The following is a 22,748-nucleotide window of genomic DNA, read 5'->3' as shown; positions in this document are numbered from 1 at the left end:
CTGGGCTTGCCACTTGTCTTTCCCAGGGAAAACAGCCAGATATTTTGTCCAGGAGCCTGTGGCCCTGAGTGACTGGCCGCTTCCAAAATTTCTGAACAATCAAGGATATGTCCCAGACCCAACCTGCCCCCACCTCAAACCTGTGCTGCCCTGACAGTGCCAAGGGAACCCTACAAACTGACATCAGGAACCTGGGCTTGCCACTTTTCTTTCCCAGGGAAAAGGGCCGGTCTTTGTCTCCAGGGGCTGTGGCCCTGAGTGGCCGGTCACCTCCAAACTCCAAAATATCCGAACGGACGAGGATATGTCCCAGACCCAACCTGCCCCCACCTCAAACCTGTGCTGCCCTGAAAGTCCTAAGGGAACCCTACAAACTGACATCAGGAACCTGGGCTTGCCACTTGTCTTTCCCAGGGAAAAGGGCCGGTCTTTGTCTCCAGGGGCTGTGGCCCTGAGTGGCCGGTCACCTCCAAAATATCCGAACGGACGAGGATATGTCCCAGACCCAACCTGCCCCCACCTCAAACTTGTGCTGCCCTGAAAGTCCCAAGGGAACCCTACAAACTGACATCAGGAACCTGGGCTGGCCACTTTTCTTTCTCAGGGACCGTCCTCGCACTCCTTGCCCATAGGCATACGGAGAGGTTTGGGAGCACAGGAGAAGGGAGCCCTGCGTACCCTCCCGCGGCTGTACCTGCTTTGGTCAGACATGCCCAGGGTCTATTCCTTGAAGAAGTGGGATGTGGTGGAGCTGGATTTCTTGCACCGCTAGGTGCTGGGGTTATGCGAGGAGGAGGAGGGACATCTAGAGGCCATGCAGAGCCTGCAGTTGTGCAAACAGGCAGAAGAGCATCAGGGACTGGGCACTAACAAAACCAGAGACCTGCTTTAGTAAGCCATGAGAAAGGAAAACCTTCCACCCACACTGCAAGTACCAGGAGCCACTTCTGAAGGCAAGAGGCTATTTTTGCCTTGTTCTGAACTTACCCTGTGAGTTTATTTAAGCAGGAAACAGATAATATCATCTGGGCGCAGTGTCCAGGCTCCCACTCCGTGTCCCAGACCCTCTGACCGGGACAGACAAACCCACAGATACATCAGAAACTGGAAGAGTCATGTTCTGTTCTCTCAGGTTTTAAAATACACGTTTTTGGAAAAAGAATTTTACTTTACCAAAGCATATACCACATCTGGTCATTTCTCCCCAGGACAAAGTTGGCAGAACACTCCTGTCACTATTGCACTGACAGCCTCGACAAGGACACGTACAGGTCACAGCAGTACCTTTACTGCACTTCAGATTTTAAACTAAGAGTCCAAAGTGAAAGTGAAAATCAGAGATTTTCACTGTAAAATTTGAATTTCTTGCCTCAGTTGATTGTGATTTCAAGAAAGCCTGAACACGACTCAAAGCAAGGGAAGTCCAACTGCTTCTGCCCTATTCTAGACATACAATCTCAGTTAAAATGTATACCCAAGCCAAACTTCCAGACACTAAAAGATTCCAAAAAATCCCTTATTTGTTTTTAAATTCAGCACCTTTTGCTATCATGCACAAACTTGTCTGCTTTCCCTCACACCTGTGCACCCCCCTAGCTAATTACATACCTTCCTTCTCAAGGCAAATTCTTCCAAATTCTGACCAAACCAAACCACTTACATTCTTCCAAGGGAACATCTTCTGAAATATCATTTTCTTACACAGCAACACGTCTGAAAAAAAGTTAAAAGCCAGGTTTCTCTCCACGTTATTTTTAGAGTTCAATATGCACCCTTGAAAGGAGATTTCTGCTTGTCCTTACACACAATGTGACTGCAAGTTAGACATTAAGAAGTGCAAAACTTTCCATTACAACAGAAAACCAAAACCACAGAAATTTTGAAAAGCAAGCAATTCAATTATTTTCAAATTAAAATTGGTGGTTAAAATTGCCTGCCAAAAGTTCTATTATTGTTCTATGTAAATCATCCACTCCAGTCTTTGTGAATTCAACCCTGAAACCTTCAGCCAATGTGGAAGAACCAGAAAGTGGTAATGGGGAGATCAACAACAGCCAGATTTTTGTTGTTCCATATAAGGACTGTTACCAAGGGAAACAGCAGAATATCCAAAATAAGTTTAGTTTGTTTGGCTTCAGATTTTTACTATAACGAGAAGACGGGAATTTTAGTTTATTTCTGTTTAAAAGTAATGCTTTCTGTCAAAATATTAATTATGATTTCTTAAAGTTCTTCTATAATCGATGACATCTGTGTGCTCTTGCATGCAGTGAGGCAGGGTCTAGATCCTATGGGAAACCTAAAGAAAAAAAGTTAAAAGGCTCAAATCCAAAAAGAATAAATATCAGGGAAAATCTGATCTAGATTTTCAAATGCACACCCTGATCAGACATTAGGAAGAAATTCTTCCCTGTGAGGGTGGCACAGGGTACCCAGAAAAGCTGTGGCTATTCCAGCCCTGGCAGTGCCCAAGGCCAGGTTGGATGGGGCTTGGAGCAGCCTGGGACAGTGGAAGGTGTCCCTGCCCATGGCAGGGGGTGGAAATTTAAGGTCTCAAACTACTCCAGAATTCTATGATTTTTCACTCCTAATTTCCTCAAGCTTTAAAGAGAATAGATCATGGCTTGTTATTTGGAAGCTGAGGATTAGAGGAATGAGATAGAAAAAGGGAATTTTTCTAAACAGAAAATGTAATTGAGTTCCTTTTGGAGTTCTTACTGCTACCTTTCCATAGTGCTCCCAATGAACCATGCTCCAAACCCACAGCCGTGTCTGCTCTGCCAAAGCTGCCAGAAATCAGGGCCCTCCTCTGCTCCAACACTAACCTGGAGTGGATGGATAACTCTTATTTAAGAGCCTGTTTAAAGAAGAGCTGGGATATAGGGATGATTTTGACAAACTCCTGGGTGTGCAAGGAGAGCTGGTCTGCAAGAGGGAGGGGAGCTGAGATCCCCCTGCTGCATTAGGAGCAGTGATTGAAATTGCTATTTTTATCACTGTCACTTTGCACCTGCTTTCACCATCTCAGTGTTGGGTAACTGGAGACAGGCAAAGAAAAGGAATTCTGAGCCACCCTGTGCAATGGTGCTGAGGGATGATTCCATGGGAAGGGGCAAAGGCTCTTCCCAGCCCCTCACACCCCTGTGCACAGCCCAGACCAACAGCACAGGCTACCCCAGCTCTGCCAGAACCATTGCTAGGGAACAGTCCTAGCCAGAAAAAAGTCATTAAAAAAAAAAAAAGAATAACATCAGAAAACATATTCTGCTTGTAAGGAAAAAAGGGCCAGAACCCAAATGTCAGGTAGCAGAAAGGACTTGTGTGCACAAAGTTTTCTCTGTCAACTAAGGACTTTAAAACCAAACTAAATAGTTTGGTAGATGCACCAGTTATTCCATAAATTAAAGCTAACCCAGAAGTTACATGAGGCTATTTTCTACATGGACACAGGTCCTAAAGCTCTCTCAAAACTGAGAGCATACCCAAACTAGAAGAGATAAATCACACAATTTGGCGAGACTCCCTACAATAAAAAATATGCTAAATGCCAGCTCTTAAAAGTTTTCCATCCTCAAATCTGAAAGTGTTTTGTAGTGTGAGTCAGTACCACATTCTCAGTTTTTCAGATCCAGAACGGAGTCAGGTGGAAAGGGATTCGTCAAGGTCACTCCAAAAATCTGCAGCCTTAAAGCAGAGGACTGAACAAAGGAAAAGATTCCCACACCACCCACATTTCTGTTACAGGTTAAATTGTCTCTTGAATACTTTATTTGTCCAAACCAAGTTCCCATTTCCATATACCTTCCCAGGTTTCCCCATGAGACTTGCCATGAACAGCATACACAAATTCAAAGGCCAGGAAAAATGCCAAACCCTGGCACACCCCCTTCTGTAAGACATTCCCAAAATACATTTGGTATTTTTAATTCAAATTAGCTTGTCTTCTACTACACTTCTTCAATTAACATTCTCCTAAGTTGCTAGTTTAATTCTCTAGAAATGTCCCAGAAAAATAAGCCATGGTATTTTGGGGCATGAAGGCTGGAGTGATCCGAGGTGGCTGCCAGTCCCACCAGAGAAATTCAGTGAACAAAGTCATGGCAGTATGTGGTAAAAATTCAGGTGATTAAGTTCACATTTTTATCTCAATTAAAGTGTTGTTTTTTTTTCCTGCAAGAATCATACTCTATAATCTAAAATAACCCCAAGGATATGTTCCAAAATTTCAGATACACACACATTCCACATTACATTTAACAACAAGCATGCCAGGAACATATTCTATCAAGTGTTTCCTACTCTTAAGTAAAAGAATAGCTAAGCTAACACAAATCATTGACTGCCTAGGGGGAAAAAATAGAAATGTGGATGTTTAAGCCCAAATTCTTGGTTTTGCAGAATTAGGCTGAGTAATTTCACAGGCCAGAAGGGAAGCAAGAAGGTTCAGGGGGTGGATAAATGCCATTTCTGGGCTTTCTGCTCTCAGTGAGATTAAACCACAGGCCTGCTACCCTGACTGAAATGTACTCTCTGGCAGCAGTATATTGCTTAATGGGAAAGTAAATATATAAAACAAGGACTTGGGAAAACATAAAAAACATCACCCAGTAAGGAAAAGACGTCCATTTGTCTCCTTCAGTGAAACAAAGTATTTACCAAGACAAAAAGGTTTATGGATAGAATTTTGTTGAAATGGATGTCTCCTTTTGTATGGAAAAGTCCTGACTCACTGTATAGGAAACGGGGAAGCAACAGAAAGCAAAAAGGATCTTAGTGTGCTGCACTGTGGCTATTTGGAGAATTGTGTGTGTTTATTCAGGGAAGCAGGGAAAGAGCTGGAACATGTCAGGATTTTTATCTTTCCTTCACGTGGCGGGAAAAGCCAGAACATGAATATTACGGTCAGGCCTTTCATGAATCTAAACTGGAAAAACCTGTTATTGAGATCCTTTGCATTCTCGACTTCCAAGAAGACATCTACCAGCACTCTCCAGCTACAGTGCTTCAAAGAACTTAATCCCTTAAAGCAGCACTGCTGCCCCACAGGAACTCACAAATTGCTTTGTTTCACACGTGCTCCACAGTTTCAGTTTCTTCATTGCTGGCTCAGTTCCACTCCCCGTGGATCACCAGGAACTGTGGTGATAAACACCAAACCAACAGCAAGAACTGCTGGAAAAAATCTCACACCATGCCTGCAGCTCACCTGGGGGAATCTAAAATTAATGTATCAAAATTCACTATTTAAGTAAAATGGTGTTTTACAATGGTGTTATAAAATGGTGTTTAACATTTTCAAAAGCAAATGACCTAAAGTAGCCACTTGAAAAGGAATTCAGCACTGAGAGAGCTTCTGAGCTCCTTCAGAAAATCAGTTGCCTTGAAGGTACTTCAAGTTGAGCTCAGAGATTAGAGTCTTAGTCACTTAAGAAATCTTGGGGTAAACCTATAAATTTAGATGAACAGTATAATGTCAGCAATTTGTCTTCCTGCCCTTTTAAAGTGGCACAGAGTATTTTGCAAGCCAAAAGGTGAACAATTTTGGTTTAAAAATAGAAGTACTCAAATTCATTTTCTACACTGTCAGGTAATGTGATTTGATAAAAAGTTTATATCTTCTAAATCACATTCCTAATAGAATGAGAAAACTTTCATCACACATAGGGAACACTGTAGTTCATTTTATTTAGCTTTATACAGAAAAGGTGAAACCAAAAGAGTTGAAAAGGATTGCTGGAGGGCAGCAGAACAAGGATGAGCCCTTGGTCCTGCACATCTCATAACATAAAAAAAGAAACCATAGAATAATTGTACTTTTGATTTGACAAGGTAATGAGTGACATAGTGAATTTGCCATAATGAATGGAGAATACAACTTCAAGTTCCAGTGACAGTGGAGTCTGAGTGTGGAGCTCTTCAAAGCAGCTCAGTGATGTAAGAATTCAGTATTTCTCATCTTCCCACCTCCTTCCACACTGCAATGCTGAGCAGAGATCTGGACACCTAACAGAAACACTACATAAATTCCCCGAGTCATGGCTGGGGGCTTTGCACACACGGCGTGTCTGTGGGAATGAGCCTTCAGATGCCCTGAGCAGGAAGCCCATCCTCTGCACTCCCAATAAGATCACTTCCCTGAAAATCTCCTTGCATTTACACAGGCATTTAACTTTGCTGAGCAGCACTGCCTAGACTGCAGAAGGAATCACAGACTCGCTGAGGTTGGAAAAGACCTCCAAGGCCATCGAGTCCAACCTGTGACCCGTCCCCACCTTGTCACCAGCCCAGAGCACTGAGTGCCATGTCCAGGATGGGTGCTGTAGATGTGTTTACCACAGATAGGGACTCCACCACGTCCCTGGGCAGCCTCTGGGACAGTCTGAGGCCACTTCCTCCTGTCCTGCCCCTTGTTCCCTGGGAGCAAAGCCCACCCCCCACCTGGTTGCACCCTCCTGTCAGGGAATTGTAGAGAGAGACTGTCCCCCCGAGTGTCTCCACTGAGACACTTTTCTCCAGGCTGAGCCCCCGACTCCCAGCTCCCTCAGCTGGAAGCAAGGCAGGCTTTGCTGAAACAGGCCCACATATGAGATTGTTACTCTTACTTTTTGACAAGGGGCACTGAGTGGTGCAAGTCTCAGTTTTGCTGCTCACCTGCAGTGTGCCAGACCACCATGAATGACTGAACACTGAGCCTTGTACCTCAGAGAAATGGAACCTCACCTGCTGAATAACCAAAGCCATTCATCACAACCCTCTGGCAGTTTCTGGGAGTGCTGTCATCCAAAACATGACTCAGAACCCCGCTTGATTCATGAAACATAAAAGTCTTTAAAAGTTAAACATATATATATATATATATATATATATATATATATATACAAACAAAGTGCATGATGCTGATATTCTGTTTCACTAACCACTCGAGCTTTGAATAAATTAGGAAAATGAAGCAGCTACCTCTCTTAAGAAAAAGCTTCCAACTTCATGCCTGCTCAAGCTTCCCTTTGAGTTTCAGTTTTGCTGCCCTGAATCTTAAAAATTCAGAAAGCAGGATTTCAGTACTCTCTTCCCAATGTATGCTCTAAAAGTATGATCTACCAAAACCACTTTTAATGACTTACTAAGAGAAGTAAAGGTGCAGCAAATGAGAATGGAAAGAGATTAAATATGTGTGGGAAGCAGCACTCAGAGGTGACTCAATGGCTTTCTCTATTAAGGAAGAGGGCCAGAGGTAGGTAGTGGTGCACAGGCAGCACAGGACTCCTGGTCCTGTGTTCTGACAGTAATCTTGTGTTAGACACGGGGTGCTTTATACCCATCCCCACTCTAACAATCTACCTGCATTTTAAACATCTTACCCTTGCTTGACTGTAACTGATGGGCACAAAGAGGCACCAACTCCTGCTGTAGTCTGTTACCTTAGTATTTATTTCATTCCAAAAATATCACAAGACATTACTTAAATTTAAGAAAAAAGATCCCAAACAAAGGTTAGGAAAGAGCAGCAACTCATCCATACACATGGAAAAAGATGCCTCTTTAATAACATTCAATTCCCACACTCTCATTTGATGTGTGCAATGGACCATTAACTGTACACTTATACCATGCTTTATTTAAGAGTGTTTTATTTGCATCTTGCTGTAAAATATTTTCCTCACCATTCTGCTCTTGCAAAATACTGCAAGATACTGCATCCTTTGTTCCACTAGGAAGCTGCTATTTTTCACAGTTTAATTAAATAGATGTGGAAGTTCACCCCTCTCTCATCATAGACTTACCACAAAAGCTCAGCTCCAAACCAGCATGTGCTTGTTCAAAATCTATTGTTTAGCTCCTTTTCATCATAAGCAGAACTACATCATCATGTGACTCACGCAGATCACATTCAGTAAATAAAAGCCAGAATTAGTATGTAAGGTCTTCTAAGTTCTCTTTTTAAGGTCATTCACAACCTATTTGTCTGTCTCTAGCAATTCAGCTCCTTGGCTAAACCCAACTCCAGTAAAAACCTGGAGCTGAGCCCGTAATCTTGGAAATGAAGTCACAAACCACAGTAAATGAAATGAATGCTATTCCTATTTGCATTCAATATTGAACATTTAGACATCAAACTCGATGACATCTCCCCAGAGAAAATCACCAGGAACCAAACTAGAATTTTAAATAACAGCCTTGCAATACAGAATGTTGACAAACCAGAGAACCAGAAACACCCCAGCCTGAATCCCCTTGGGCAGCTCCCACCAGGGCTGAGGAGCTTGCAGAGCAGGAGGGGCCTGGCTGCATCCCCTGGATTGCCTTTAACACCTAGGACTGAACACAGCTCAGACAGTTGCTGCCACAAGGTGGTTCCCATGCCTTCCAGCAAACTGGAAAATGGAAAACAAAAAAAGGTAAACACAAGCTGTCAGATCTCCCTCTCCACAACTCCAGCATCGCTGTTTTTATTAAACCGACACTCATTTGATCTCACCCAGCGTGTCACTTGGTCTCTGTAAACAGGACAAGTTTAATTGTTTTCATTGCCTGTCTGGATGCATTTCAAGACGTGTCAGCACTTTGTGGGCTACGTTACAGCTTTATTGTTGCTTCAGATCCTACAGAGGCAGCTATAAAAGCCAGAGAAATTCAATTATGCAGATGAAATGCAATAGCAATTGTAACTATGAAAGCTGCACATTTCTATTTGTGATGAGTCACCTATTTAGGACTGAAACTCTTTGATGATCATCTCTCATTTGGAGATCTCCATCACCCAGCACTTCCCTGATCAACTGGTGAACACAGGTGAAAATCTCAGTGTGGCACATCCTCAGGACCCAACAGGATTTAACATCACAGCAGAGAAACTGCACATAAAATGGCAAGAGGATTTCTGCCATGACGTTAGAGAATGAGGCTGGTTTACTCACCATCAGTTCACTGCTAGACATGGTTAATAAATCCTTAGAAGGTGACTGAAATACCCGGACTGCAGCAAGAGCAAACACTTAAGTGGTATTTCCTTTGTCAATAAAGGATTGGAAACAATTAATCAAGTTTATGTCCCATCCTCAGCAATCTCAAAACTATGAGTTTTCACTTTTTTTTCATGTTTCCTTTTTCTTATAAAACCTCCAAATAGAACACTGGGTATGGAAAACGTTTTCCCTTGGGTAAATATAGTAAAACCTAATCAAGACTGAAACCTTCACTGTGGCTTCCTTCCACCTCCCTGGTGTAACTGCTGTTGTAAGCAGACTAAAGATTCACCTCTTCCATTGTGGTGCAAATCCCAAAATGCAGTGAGTGCAAAAACACTCCATGAACAATGCTGGAACCTCTGCATCATTCCACCAGATCTTCCCCCATCAGTTAAAATTCAGGGAAAATGTTGTTATAGACAGAGCACATTCAAGGAATGATATCCCACGTGAAAAAATAAACTGGGAGTTCTTACCAAAAAGTCTTATTCAGACAGAAGCATTAATTTGAACAGACAACTACATAAAATAATAACTTCTGGGTTAGTTGGAAGCATGTGAAGGAACTGACTGCTGTAATGCCGTTTAGCCTTACCAATGTTACATTATTCCACCCCACTGCCACGCTAATATGGACACAAATGCTTCCAGCTCCACTGCAAGAGGCAGAACACACATCTTGGTCATGGAATACAACATTCCAAAATTCTCAAGAGATAAGAAAACCTTTGCATGTATTTTTCTCATTGGGCTATTTAAAAAGTTTAAAGCATATAAAAATAGAAATCTGTAGTATCAGAAAACCAGAAAAGTATAGTATCAGAAGTTGAAATAGTGTATGTCATTTAAATTTAAATAGTTTAAATTTATTAGCTGTGTCCACAATTAAAACCTAAAATCCTCAAGCTAAGTCAGAAGTGGCCAGTTGGTATAAATTCATTGAACCAGGGGGACAAAACTGAAGGATACATGCACATTCAATTCCTCGTGGATGAACACTGTTTCATTGTTCCTGGCACATCTGCGCTCCACACAAAAGGCAATTTTCCCCCAAGTTTTTAAAAAGTTTACTTTATTGGTTTTAGAAAACGTGTCAGGATATTTCCATCATGATATTTCCATCTGGTTGGTCATTAAGTGCTTGCAACACCACGGACTCGTAACTACGACTGGAACTTACAGCAGAGGATGGACGGCACGTGGAGGAGGAAAATCCCTCTTCAGCTGCTTACCTGCATTTACAGACCTCCAGCAAAGCTACAGCATTCAAAAGCAAGGACAACCCCACTTTTATGTCAAATTGCAATTTTTAATGTTTTCATTAGAATAATCTTTATATCACTCTCCAATAGAAGAAACAATATACCTAACAGCAAACTTTAATACAGGAACATGCTCCAAGATTAACAACCCAAAATGAAAACAAAATCAAATTAATGTAAAATGTAAATCACATATAGTACAATTGAAGTGTCCAAAACAATTTAAATAATTTTAAATATTTTATTTTCTTAAACTTGCTACAAATGCTTTATACAATATTTCAACATAAAGTCCCCATAACAGAAATGTAACAAAATGGGAATGATAGTGAAAGTGAAAGTTAAAGTGGCACAAATTCACCAAACAAGTATTAAACTACAAATTTAAAAGAGGTAGATTACTTTTTAAGAATAAAAAATAAAAGGGGTGTCTGTATAAAGAAACTAGTCACTTTCCATCCATTCTGTCATTAATCGTGAAAGTTCTATGAACACGTAACAAACAGTATTTCCATAAAAAGCTGTTATGAACAACAGACCAATTCATTGTCTTAAATTAGAGGTGTACAACCTTTTAGAATAATTATATATTTCATTTTCAAAATATGCAGGTCTGCAGCCCTGCTCTAGCCTTCTTATCCATAAAAAGATACACTGCATCCATTATATATCTGGTGTTTAGAAATTCATCACTGCTATATAAAGTTTTATTTGCATGTGTAAATAAGCACTTGGAAAATCCATAAAACATCCAAATCAGGCTTTTTTTCCACTGTATACTGGACATCTAAAAGACTCAGAAAGTGAGGAGAAGGTGGGAAGGTAATTCTGCCATGCTAGGTTGGCCTCTACTGACTAATTTAGACAAAAGGCTTTAAGAGACCTAATACATGACAAAAATACCAGAATGCAGCAATTGTTGGCCCTGAATCTACACTGATTTCTGGACAGGCTGAAGGAACCTACTTTGCCAAGCACAGAAACTGAACTGCCCAACGCCATCCACAAAGGTGTGGACAAAATCAAGAGCAAAAGATTTGGTTCAGTTAATCCCACTATTTCTTCTGATGATTTCCTGTGGGGTTTCATTTGTGTTTAACAGTACCCTTTGCTTTAATCTGAATCATCCTGTGTGTCAAGCACAAAGTAAGAAAATCTAGGCCTGACACTGAGCATGAGCAAGAAGCCTGCAGGCAATTTTATGGTTGTGACTCAGCTTCTGTGAGTTTCACAAGCTTGGATTACACATCCCTTGGCATAGTGCTTATCCTAAGATGAGCATGCAACAGCTCTATCATGGCATTAAGGGATTTTTTTTGTTTTGTTTTTACAGCAGATTCCGAGAAAATAGAAATTAAAAAAAAAAAACCAACAAAACAAAAACTGAAGATAAAGGATAAAACAGTCTGGGAACAAGTATGTTTACACAGAAAAATGGAAAGGTGAAAAACAAATTGGCAGACAAATATGCATGAAGCAAGACTTGAAAAAATATTAAGATTTCCTGGGGAAAAAAAAATCAAAACTCAATAGTGCCTACATAGAGTAGAACCAGAGTTAAACTGTGCCGATATTAGTGTATGAAGGCAGAAAAATTCTTCATACTGTATAACTAATATAAAAAGAATCTGAGTAGACAATCTAGATTTATGAAAGTTACTTCAGAGACAAAAAGAATTCCCTGGTGTAACCATTCATTAAACCGATAAAGACTCCAAGCAGCCAAAGGAAACCAACGGTATTTGAGCCAACCAAGGAAACCTTGCCCCAGGTCAATTGTTATTTCCCCAAATACTACTCAACAATTCCCACATGCACCCATTTCCAAGTGCTTGGTTATTTTGCCTAAGGTCAAATGATTCATTCAGATGGAAAGATGTGGTGTTTTGGCTTCTTTTTGTACTGATCTGTTCTGGCATCATTTAAGTATAGTTTCACACATAACTAAGAGAGCAGCTGATGAGAATTATCATGAAGATGTTTATGTCCCAAGGGAACAGGCCTGGTAGACATTTCTTGTTCCTAAAAGGCATTTTTACACCATTAGTCTCCAAATTCCAATAACATTTTTCTCCTTCAACATATCCCAATTTGGCTATGGATTATTTTAAGTCAAATTCCCCTCCAGCACTTGGGAGTAATTCTGCTATATTGAACACCTTTACTTTAAAAAGTATTTCCTCACTATTTGCACCTCAGAGATCTTCACTGTAAGACACACAAGCTGTGAGCAGTTTGGATTTTGACAATGAACAGATCCTGTTCTACTTGTTCTGACAGAGGCTGCCAGCTCCTCCCCCTCCTCCTCTAGTAATGACTTCGATTAAAAAACCCTACCCTTGGCCCTAAATCTGGTGTTAATCACAACCAGGCGCTGCAATTACCAACCCCAAAAGAGCTCTTAATTAACAGTGAGCTTTGTGAAAGTTCCTCAGCAAATCAGAGCCCATTTCCAAGAAAAACAGAGCAGGAGCAAGGTAACAAAGGTTATAAACACTGTGCAAAATATACTGTTGATTTGAGAGACTACATGAAGACGTAAATCGGGACTCAGGCACGTAGATTAAGATTTTTATTTATTTATTGAAGGATTACCCTTTCTTGTGATTAAAATGCTTCTTCTCAAAAAGAAATAGAACTTTAATTATAAAGTTTTATAGTGAAACATAAAAAGCAAGATACTTCTAACAAATTTACATGTTCATGTAACTTTTCTTACATGTCTATTTCCCTTATATTAAGTATTTTATGATCTCAGTCCGTATGCGCATACATTTTTGAAGTATTTGGTCATGGTTTGTTTCTTTCATATATATATATATATATGCAGAGAATGCTTTTTATTACAAACCAAAACAAGTTATTTTAGTGAGTAAAGGATACAGTCATGTTTTTTAACTTTGTGAACCACCATAAATAAATCTAGAATGATTCTGGGCTATCTCAGATGTCAGATACCAAATACAAGGTCAGTATCTTCAATAACATTGAGTTTAATGACATTAAGTTTATTTGCACTCAGGTATTGACATTGTTTTTCCAGAGTTTTCAATTCAGTTTATAATTAAAGACATTCTCTATACAAACCGTGTATAATTTCATGACATGACAAAATGCATCAAGTATGTACATCATACCTCAGCAACAGTAAGCTGCTCATCCATGTTTTAGGAAATGCAACTTCTTTTTTTATTTAAGTATGAAAAACTCAAAAAAATAAAAAAAAAAAAAGGAAAAAAAAAAAAGAAAAAAAGGGAAAAAAAAAAAAGGCCAGCAAGTAAAACAGCAAGCGACGTGTTCCTGGGTTGTTTCAACTTCAAATTAAATGCTTACCTGAAATCTTTCAGTTCTTGCTTTGTACTGCTTTCATCTCTTTTGTTTTCTGCTGCTTCTGCATTTGCTGCCTGCTGCAGACTCCGTGTGATTGGTCCTCCAATCCTTTCTCTAGATTTTACACTGAACCTGTCTGCCTTTTTCTTACTCGCCACAGCAGATTTACTTGGCAAAACAGCTTTATTATTCCTTTGTATTCTGACGTGCAATTTCCGCGACGCTTTGCTGGAGATTCCAGAGGAATTGTTCTTAGAAACCACCTTAGTTTTTTTCCCATCAACATGGGACATTTTAGACACTCTTACAGGACTAGAGTTCCTCAACGATGAAGATGAATTTGGCTTTTTAGATCGCATGGAAGGTACAAATTTAACATTTTGTTTGGACTTGAAGGAGGCAGAGGGGAGCTGGAGCTGTGCAGGTCCTGAGGTTCGTGCTCTCGTCTTGCCCAGATGAGGCTGAGTGCTCTGCATTTTGATTTCTGCATCTGCTGTTCGCCTGCGCTGGTTGCTGCCTTTGTCACTGTTTGCAGGTGAAGAAGCTGCACTTTTTTTGGAAGAATTCTTTTTGGAGGAGGGAGAGATGGGTTTTTTGGGGCAGCTGTATGATGCGTGTTTGTTCAAACTCCCAATGTAAGTGAACTCCCTGTTACAGTAGGGGCAGATGTGAGAGTCCGTCTCAGATGGGTTATTTTTCAGTTCTGCCTTCTGCTGGGCAGATTTCTTTTTTTGCAGGATAGCTTTCTGTACAAGCTGGTTTTTCTTTTTCAATGCACTTATTTTTAGTTTATTGGAGGACATTTTGCTAATCTCAACATTGAAATTGAGTCTTTTAGGCTGACCCATTCGTCTGAAGGCGTTCTTCCCAGGCCCAGCAATAACCACCATGCCATTTTTAGGCTGCACTGTCTGTTTGAGGGGTACTGGATTTTTTTTAGGTGTATATCTCTTTTTATCACTAGCAGATGCACAAGCCAGTATGTGTTTGTGTAACTCGGGCATATTATCAACACTTTTTCCACATTTTGTGCATCGAATGGCAGTAGTAAAAGTCTGTGGAATATTATGGGTTGTGAAGTTTGTTGCAGTAACTCCAATACCCATAGGATTACGATGGTGATACTGGAACGGAGGTGGTTTAAAGCTTGGGTAGTGTTGATTGAGGCCCATACGAACATCTGGATCTTTAGATTTCACTCCAGAGGCCATTATTTTTATAGTAGTATAAAGCTCTTCAGAAGAATCATTTAGATCTTCATCTTCCTCCTCTTTTGAAGGTTCCAAAGAATCTTCTGGCAGGTTCTGCATGTGCTCTGCGTTCGCCTTACTAGGGTCAGTAAAATTCTGGGGTCTCAAAGTCCCACTTTCAAACTCATGATGTGTGCACTCTTTGTCTGGATGGAGATCCCGTTGATGCTGTTGCAAATTGCACAAAAAAGCAAATTCCTTTTTACACACTGAACAAACAAAGATATTCCCTACTCCATGAAGCAGAAAGCGATGTTCTGACAAGTCTGTTTTATCCCTAAAAAGCTGTACACAGAATTCACATTTGAAGGGCCATTCTTCAGCATGAATGGATAAATGCTTTGTTAGGTCTTTAATGGAAAGAAAAGGTGATTCGCAGACATTGCACACAAAGCTCTTGTTGAACGTTTCCTGCACTACGCCTGATTCACTTGAAGTATGAGGATCTTCTCTCGCTTTCTGCTGCTCACTTTCAGCTTCTTCCTGTTTTATTATTGGGAGAGAACTTTCAAGGTTATCAGCAGAGGAAATAACAGAAGAAACTACAGAAAGAGGAGGTGGAGATGGAGATGATGAGGAGGAAGAGGATGAGAAAGAGGAGGAGGAAGATGAGGAAGACAGTGTAGGGGGGCCAGGTGAAGCAGCAGAAATAAGAGGTTCAACAGAAGGGACAGGGGATGGAGAAGGAGAAACTGTAGGTGAAAGAACTGGTAGTGGGGACTGGGTAGTAGTGTTGGAGAGTGGCGAGGGACAGGAGGAAGTGTTAGTGGCACTGGCAGAGACATCTGGAATCGTTAGGGGCATGGTTGGGAGCAGAGGGGGAGGTGAGGTGGCCACTGTTAACACGGGCAGGCAGGGTGGCGGGGAGGGGGGGTTGGTGGGCGTTAACAACGGAGGCAGCTGGCACACAGCAGGTGCAGCAGACGCCTGTGGCACAGGGGAAGCGGAGGAGCTGAGGGGCTGAGTGTCAGTGGAGGATGACGCCGAGAGAGCGGGATCCACGTCGGGCTCTGCCTGAGGCTCCAGGGCCTTGCTGGGGCTGGCGGCGCTGTCTGTGCCCAGCGCGCTGTCTGGGGCTGCTTCCGTCCCATTGTACTCGTTCAGCAGAACCTTCTGCAACATGCAAGTGGTGGGTTTCTTCTTCTTAATGCCACTACACGTTGCATGTGTGGAATTTTCTTTGTATTCCCTAATTTCAGCATCACTGCAAGGCTTCTTATGCACACTTAGATCTAAAACAGATTCCCAGGGAACCTGAGTCTTGCTTTTGGCATCAGACCTTTGTTTCATACCACTGGATAAATCCAATGGCTGCTGGTTGCACACATTGCCAAAAGTCGGAGCTGCTGTCCAGTCTTTTGATATTTTATATTCTTCAAAGCAAAGAGGGCTCAAAGTCTCTTTGTCCTCCCTTCCAGTCAAGCTCCAAGCAGGTGAGTTGCTGTGGCTTTCTAACTTTGGCATTTTTGAACTCCGAACATTATCATTCCACACAGTTTTCCCCTCACCTGATTTGACAAAGTCTCGAAGCACTGGACTGTGCTGTGGAGAACTGGGAGGAGAGCTGGTCCTTCTTTTAAACCTGCTGGATACTGCAGGCAAAACAGACGATGATGTAACAGAAGGTCCTATTTTAGGGATTTCACTTGATGGAGTTATCTTCTTATTGTCCTGTGTCTGAAGAAGCTGCTTTAATTTTGATGACAAATAAACTCCTTTTTCTTTATGAAAAGGTAAGCTTTCTGTTGAAATGCTAAGAGGAAGATTTAAAGAACTAGTAGGAGTTATAGGTTCTGGGTCTATTTCAGTTTTTATTTTTGGTACAAGAGGAGGGCTGGCAGTTCTTCTCTTTTTGGATTCATTGCTCCCACTGCTAGAGGGTTCCTTAGGAGGTTCATTCACATGTGTTTGTGTAACCTTTAAATTTGTGGAAATTTCCACTGTGACTGGACTGATTATACAATTCAATCCATACAAGTCTGCAGAGTTGGACTCCATCTGAATCACGTCACAATTGCTAGTGCTGCTGTTGGACTGAATTTTACCATCAATGTAGTAATTTAAATTCTCAGAGATATTGCTGGATATATCCATAAGGTAGACATCATCTCCTTCACCTTCCTCTTCTATTTCTGTGCTCGCTATGTACACACTCTGGACTGCTGGGGCTGGCTCTGTTGGGAGAGGTGGCTCTTCAGTAAAGAACCCTTTTCTTCTGACACCTTTGGGAATAAGATGACGCTCGTGAACCCTACGCTGATGCCTCCGCATGTTGGTGTGAGTACCAAAAACCTTTTTGCAGTATTTGCATGGATGCAATTCTTTGGGCTCCTTATTTTCCTCCGCAAACGTGGAGTTTGACATTTCCTGGGAAACTTTCTCAGAATCCAAGACAACAGAGTCTTGCACAAGACTGGAAACGTTCAGGTCATCTTTAAGACCATCATCCACAATGACTTGGTTATCAGCAACATTATCCAGGTGCTGTGACGAGGTCAGTGTCAGGAACGGTTTCCTTTTCAGCCCAGCCTCATGGCGTCGCTCGTGCCTCCGCCTGTTGATTTGAGTGCCAAAGGCTTTCCCGCAGTATCGACACTTGAACGCGTGGTTCAGGGTTGATATGTGGATGTGCATGTGGCGCTCAAGTCCTTGCTTTGTTGTAAACTTCCTCTCACAATGCTGGCAAGGAAACATGAATGTTTCCTGAACATCACCATTAGATTCCCCCTCTGCTTTTGGAATTTTCACCATGAGTTTTTTCTTTGGAGAGCTTTCTGGAGATTCATCTGATGTACTCTTTTGTTCTTCCATGGAGTCCAACTTTTCCTCACATATCAAAGGCATTTCAGCATTTTCTCTAGGCATATTGGTATCTTCTAGCTCCTCTTCGTCTTCCTCTTCTTCATCCTCCTCTTCATCGTCATCTAAATCATCTGATGCACAGTTTATTGCTTCTCCTTGTTTGTCTTCAGTTACCACTTGTGTTTCGCTGGTTGGACTGGGGATCATCAGCTTTGGAAGTACATCTTGATTTACCATTTCCTGAATCACAGCTGTTTGTTCCAGAGACAGCACAGCAGAAACAGAAGGCGTTTCATCCTCCTCTTTATGAGCTGGAACACAAGAGTGCAATAAAGAAAAGCATGAGATATTTTTACCAAACACTTCAGGATATGCTACACCTTTCTTCCTCTACCACAACATATCCAATGTTCCTGACCCAAGACAATATCACCACTTCTCATTTATTTACTCATGTGGATGGATGTTTTCCTGCATGCAAGTCCTTCCGATCTGTTCTCAGGTATATCCATTGCTGAAGAAAATAAGGCCAGGTTGGGTGGGGCTCTGAACAACCTTGTCTAGTGAAAGGTATCCCTGCCCATGGCAGGGGATTGGAAGATAAGCTTTAAGGTCCTTTCCAACCCAAAATGTTCAGTGATCCTGCAATGATTCTAGGAAAACACCTTTGCTGCCAATCCCCACAATGCTGCCTAAGTGGGTACATAATAGAGCAAAAAATCCTTCTCCATTCCTTAGCTGGGCCGTAAGACACCTGAACAGTGGTGCAAGTGTTGTGCAAGCAGAAGGGACAGCAGAGGGAAGGAATGGAAGAGTTATGAGTCAAAAGAATTAATACTGTATATTTTCCCCCTTGGTACTGACTTTGTTAATTAGCAATAAATAATGACCATGAAACTAAGCTCCAAAGACACTAGAATAAGGATTTTGCTCTGCTATTATCTTCTAAGGAGTTTGGGTTTATGTCTAAATTTTGCAGCACATGAGTTTTTCCAGTGGTCAGAGTTGTACGTTTAACAACATGCTTCTAATAGCCAAGTTCCTAACTAGTAAAACAACTGGGGTAAACAATACAAACATGTTCACTTTGCTACAGTAAGATAACCTGCTAATGTACTAAACATGACAAGCATCCTTTGATTCAAAAAGATAAATAGAAAGAAAAAGTAAGACACTTGAGAACTCACCTTCTTTAGAATCCCTCATATCTGCAGAAGTAGAATCCAAATCAGTCTTTTTCGGTTTTGTTTCTGCTGCCTTCTTTCCCTTGTTTTTACCTTCCTGAGTCTTCTTCTTTCCTAGTGGGGAAAAAAGCATTTATTATTCCTGCTTAACAATTTTTATTTGGCTTTATATGAGTGGCAGATTTAAACCCTCAGCTTTGGAGTGTAACAAAGTCCTGTAGGGTCCCTGCTTTCCTGAGGAATATAAATGACTGACTGGGAGAACAGACAGCATTCAGGTAAAAAAATTCAGACACTGAAATACTTTCCGTACTTTCAAAGCAAGAACAAACTACCTGTCCAGGGTTAAGCAGCTCACATCATGCAGTTACCCAATGCCTTAATATGGCCACTAAATTCCTGTATCTCACAGAAGTATATGGAAAATAGAAAATCTCTTCATATACTATTAATCCTAATGCTAATTGGAAGACCTTACAAAACAGAAACCCATAGTGGTTTATTCTAGTTGTAGAAACATTCTGAATGATGAGGAGAGTTATGATAAAAACAATGAAGTAATAACATCATGAGAAGATTGAAAGCAGCATGAGCTTGACAAACAGGGCAAAGGCAGTACAACCAAATGAGATGGAACGGGGTAACAGAACATGATGAAGGTATTTTGATGGGTCCTGACACAAACACCACTTTCAAGTTATCACTTTCTGTTAGCAAAATGAAGCAGCATGTGTTAGTTGCAGAGGATGATGAGCACAAAAGGGCATTATATGCAAAGAGCTGACCAGTACTGTAAGATGTAAACACACTGAAAACTTCATTTTCCACTGCACTACAAAGTACTGCTAACTTTTGCCATTAATCTTATAGATTCAGGCCTGTAACATACAGAAATTATGATATGGGGTGTGTAGTAACAAACAAAAGTTTATGCATTTTCATTCACTTCATTGCAGATTGTACTCTCCACACAGAATATAGAAAACACCACTGAAACTCTATGGTTCTACACACAACTCTTGAGAAGAACTGTCCAGAAGCAGCAATCCAAACTCTTCCTTTGCCCCCTCTAACATACAAAATGCTACTTTATAACACACTGCCCATTCCCTCTGATCAGAAATTTCCATCACAGCCCTAAATCCACTTCCTAGTTAGAAGCACGTTCTTCCACGTCACAATCCTGTAAACAAACTCCTCCTTTTTACCCCTTGAAAATATTTTTCACATCCTGAGCCAAGAAACTGAAATGCCTTTAAAAAAAATGCTCCTCTGTTCCAAGAAGTTCCAAGTACACATGCCCCCCCCTCAAAAGAACAGCTCAGACAGCCTCAGCTTTAAAAGGAAACACTTGTTTTGATTTGAAAAAACTAAATAATTATCTGTATTTCCTCTCAAGAAGTTCAGATTTCATAGGCCATCCCCAAATTCCAATATCTTTCAGATTTATGTATAAAACAAACCTTTTTGAATTTCTTATCTAATTAATAGATTTTAGTCTTATAACCTGACAATAGTCACTCAGACTGAATTTTTGTCACCTTTGGGAAAGACACACACATCATTCTTAAAGATAACTAGCAATTTTCTCTGAATATCCTCAATTATTATTGTTATGATGCCCATGTCTTACTTGCCATAAAGGACCAATACTGGGTTGTTTGAACAACGCAACATTTTATTTTGCTTTTACACCAAACACCTGCAACTGTCAGAAGATTTAGCACATATCTGGGTGTTCACATAGGCATTAGGAAGTTAAATCACATCTTTCTTTACATGACAAGCTACTGAAAGTCCAATTTGAACACCATTTTTTATCAGCACCTCTAATATTCGTAATTACAACCAACACTACCAAGATCCAAGTATGAAGGATATCAAAGTTTCCAGAATTATCTCCCAAATCATTTGAAATTCTCCTGGAATGTACAGTAACACAATCCAACAGTTCCAGTTCTAGGGAAGAAGTGGAAATGTAAGATTTCAACACACTCCTAGGAATCAAACATGTATCACAATACACCTTATGAGTGACACAACAAATCATACCTAATTCCTAGAACCCTAAAAACTCTCAACCTTTTTGCAGACCACTTATCATCTGAAGACCACTATCAATATCTTGACTTAAAAACAACAGAACTCTTGATTAATCTCTCTCAACAGGTGAGACGAGACTAGAAACAAGAATCAGAAGTTTGATGCACAGACCCCTCTCACCTGCCAAACCCAGCATGCACTCAGAGACACTTTTCCCCCACCCCAGTGCAGTGTCCAATGTATTGCAGATGAAGTCACAGGGCAATTCTGCATCTAACTCTACAGTAGCCCTGAATTTCAGCATAACAACAGGTTACTGTCAAAGTCTTCAAAGCAAGACCAAATTAATTCTTTTTTCTTACAATATTGGCAATATACTGTGCTCTTTCAATGATGAGCTAAAGTATGGAAAGGCACCAACACAAATCCCAAATGCTAAAGTATGCGGGTATGTTTCAAAGTGTCATCCAGAGAGATGTCATCCATAGAGAATATAAAAGGTATAGTACCTCAAATCCAATTATACTCTGAGAAATCACTACAATAGCAGGATTTTCACACAAAATCAAGGTGATTATGCCACATACCTTATGCTAGTGATGGAAAGCAGATCATTTGCAAGTTCTGCCAGTCCTAAAAAGAGATGCAACTTGCTCATGATGTAACCTGCTCCATGACACAGCTGGAAATGTTTCAAGTTCTTGGCCTTTGAGCACCGATGCATTTGAAGAGAGAATTCACCCAGCACCCAACTTGCCCTTTCTCTGAGCAGTGAACAAACTCCTTGTGCACAGACAACATTTCAGATGTGTCAGGTCAATTTCTGACACATATCAATGAGAGACACCAAACCATTGCAGATGATCTCCTTTACCAGCTTAAGTTTGTTCATCTTCTAGGTCGCAGCTTTCTTTGAAAAGGTTCAAAGAATTCACTATACTCAAACATGAAAATGACTGTCCCAGATGCACAATTTCATGGTCCTGACCATTCAACAGCACATACCCAGGAAGAGAATTTAAGAACATAGTAACAGGTGATACTTCACTGATATGCTCTCCCAGTTTTCATATATTTGGAGTTCAGAAATTTTTGAAGACATTTAACAGCTATTAATAGACTTTCTCTCATGAGTTCTCAAAGTGCTTTAAAAATCCATATAAACCTGGAAGATTTGCATAATTTTCTTCCTGCAGATTTCCAATAAAAACACAACCTACTACTGATATAAAGGGTATCAATGAGTAGTCCAAGGCCTGTCCCTTAGTTTTCTTATTGTTTCAGAGGTCAGGAACAAACTGAAGCCTGCAGGAGCGGGGAAATGCCTCTGAACACAGAACCTGGTGGAAGCCTGAGTATAAGTACACACGTGCACTTACCATCAGGTTCCTGAAGGGTCCTACATGGCTGCTACGGCCAGCTGGATCCTCCACTTGGTCTAAACAAGAAAGATACAGGAATGAAACACAGGGAAAGTGAAATGGAAACAATGACAAAAGAATAAATGAAGGGCAGAACTTAATATATGTGTATGTGCTTTAGAAGAATCGTAAAAGAAAGATGCAAAGGAAAATGAATGAAATAAACAGATGGAAAGTAGGAACTTGTCTGCAGTGATGAAGATCAAAAGAGGAATTCACCAATTCGCCTTGCAACTTTCAGTAGGGTTCCTTTTTCTCTCCTCCCCACTTCTGCTACAAGACAGCTCAGCCTTCACAGCCCTTATAGCATTTATAGCCTTTATAGCTCAGCCTTTATAACAGTGCAACAAGCACAGGAGAACTCAGGCTACTGCTAATGTCCAGGTCATCAGTACTCCCACTAATTTTGGAGGAGTTCAGATAACAACAGAGTAACAGTGTAAGAGAGAATTAACCTTTATTTGCCCATACTTCCTTTTATTGATAAAAC

General features: G+C 40.8%; 1 protein-coding gene across 3 annotated transcripts in view; it reads right to left on the bottom strand.

Moving 5' to 3' along the window:
- Window positions 1–674: 674 nt before the first annotated feature.
- The window catches only part of PRDM2 (PR/SET domain 2), a 63,808-nt gene continuing 41,734 nt past the window's right edge, over window positions 675–22,748 (bottom strand). For 2 of the 3 annotated variants that reach the window (XM_068171402.1, XM_068171404.1), the window contains 3 exons: window positions 18,798–18,908; window positions 13,562–17,921; window positions 675–823 (listed from right to left, as the gene is read on the bottom strand). In XM_068171402.1, the coding sequence (XP_068027503.1) occupies window positions 769–823; window positions 13,562–17,921; window positions 18,798–18,908 (4,526 nt within the window). In that variant the 3' untranslated portion in view covers window positions 675–768. Of the gene's footprint in view, window positions 824–13,561; window positions 17,922–18,797; window positions 18,909–22,216; window positions 22,256–22,748 lie in introns of those variants that run through there. The other variant, XM_068171403.1, reaches the window with a different exon arrangement.

The sequence above is a fragment of the Anomalospiza imberbis genome, chromosome 23 (assembly GCF_031753505.1).
Source record: "Anomalospiza imberbis isolate Cuckoo-Finch-1a 21T00152 chromosome 23, ASM3175350v1, whole genome shotgun sequence".
NCBI lineage: Eukaryota > Metazoa > Chordata > Aves > Passeriformes > Viduidae > Anomalospiza > Anomalospiza imberbis.
The sequence above is the reverse complement of the archived record's forward strand: the minus strand, read 5'-3'. Positions and strand labels throughout refer to the sequence as shown.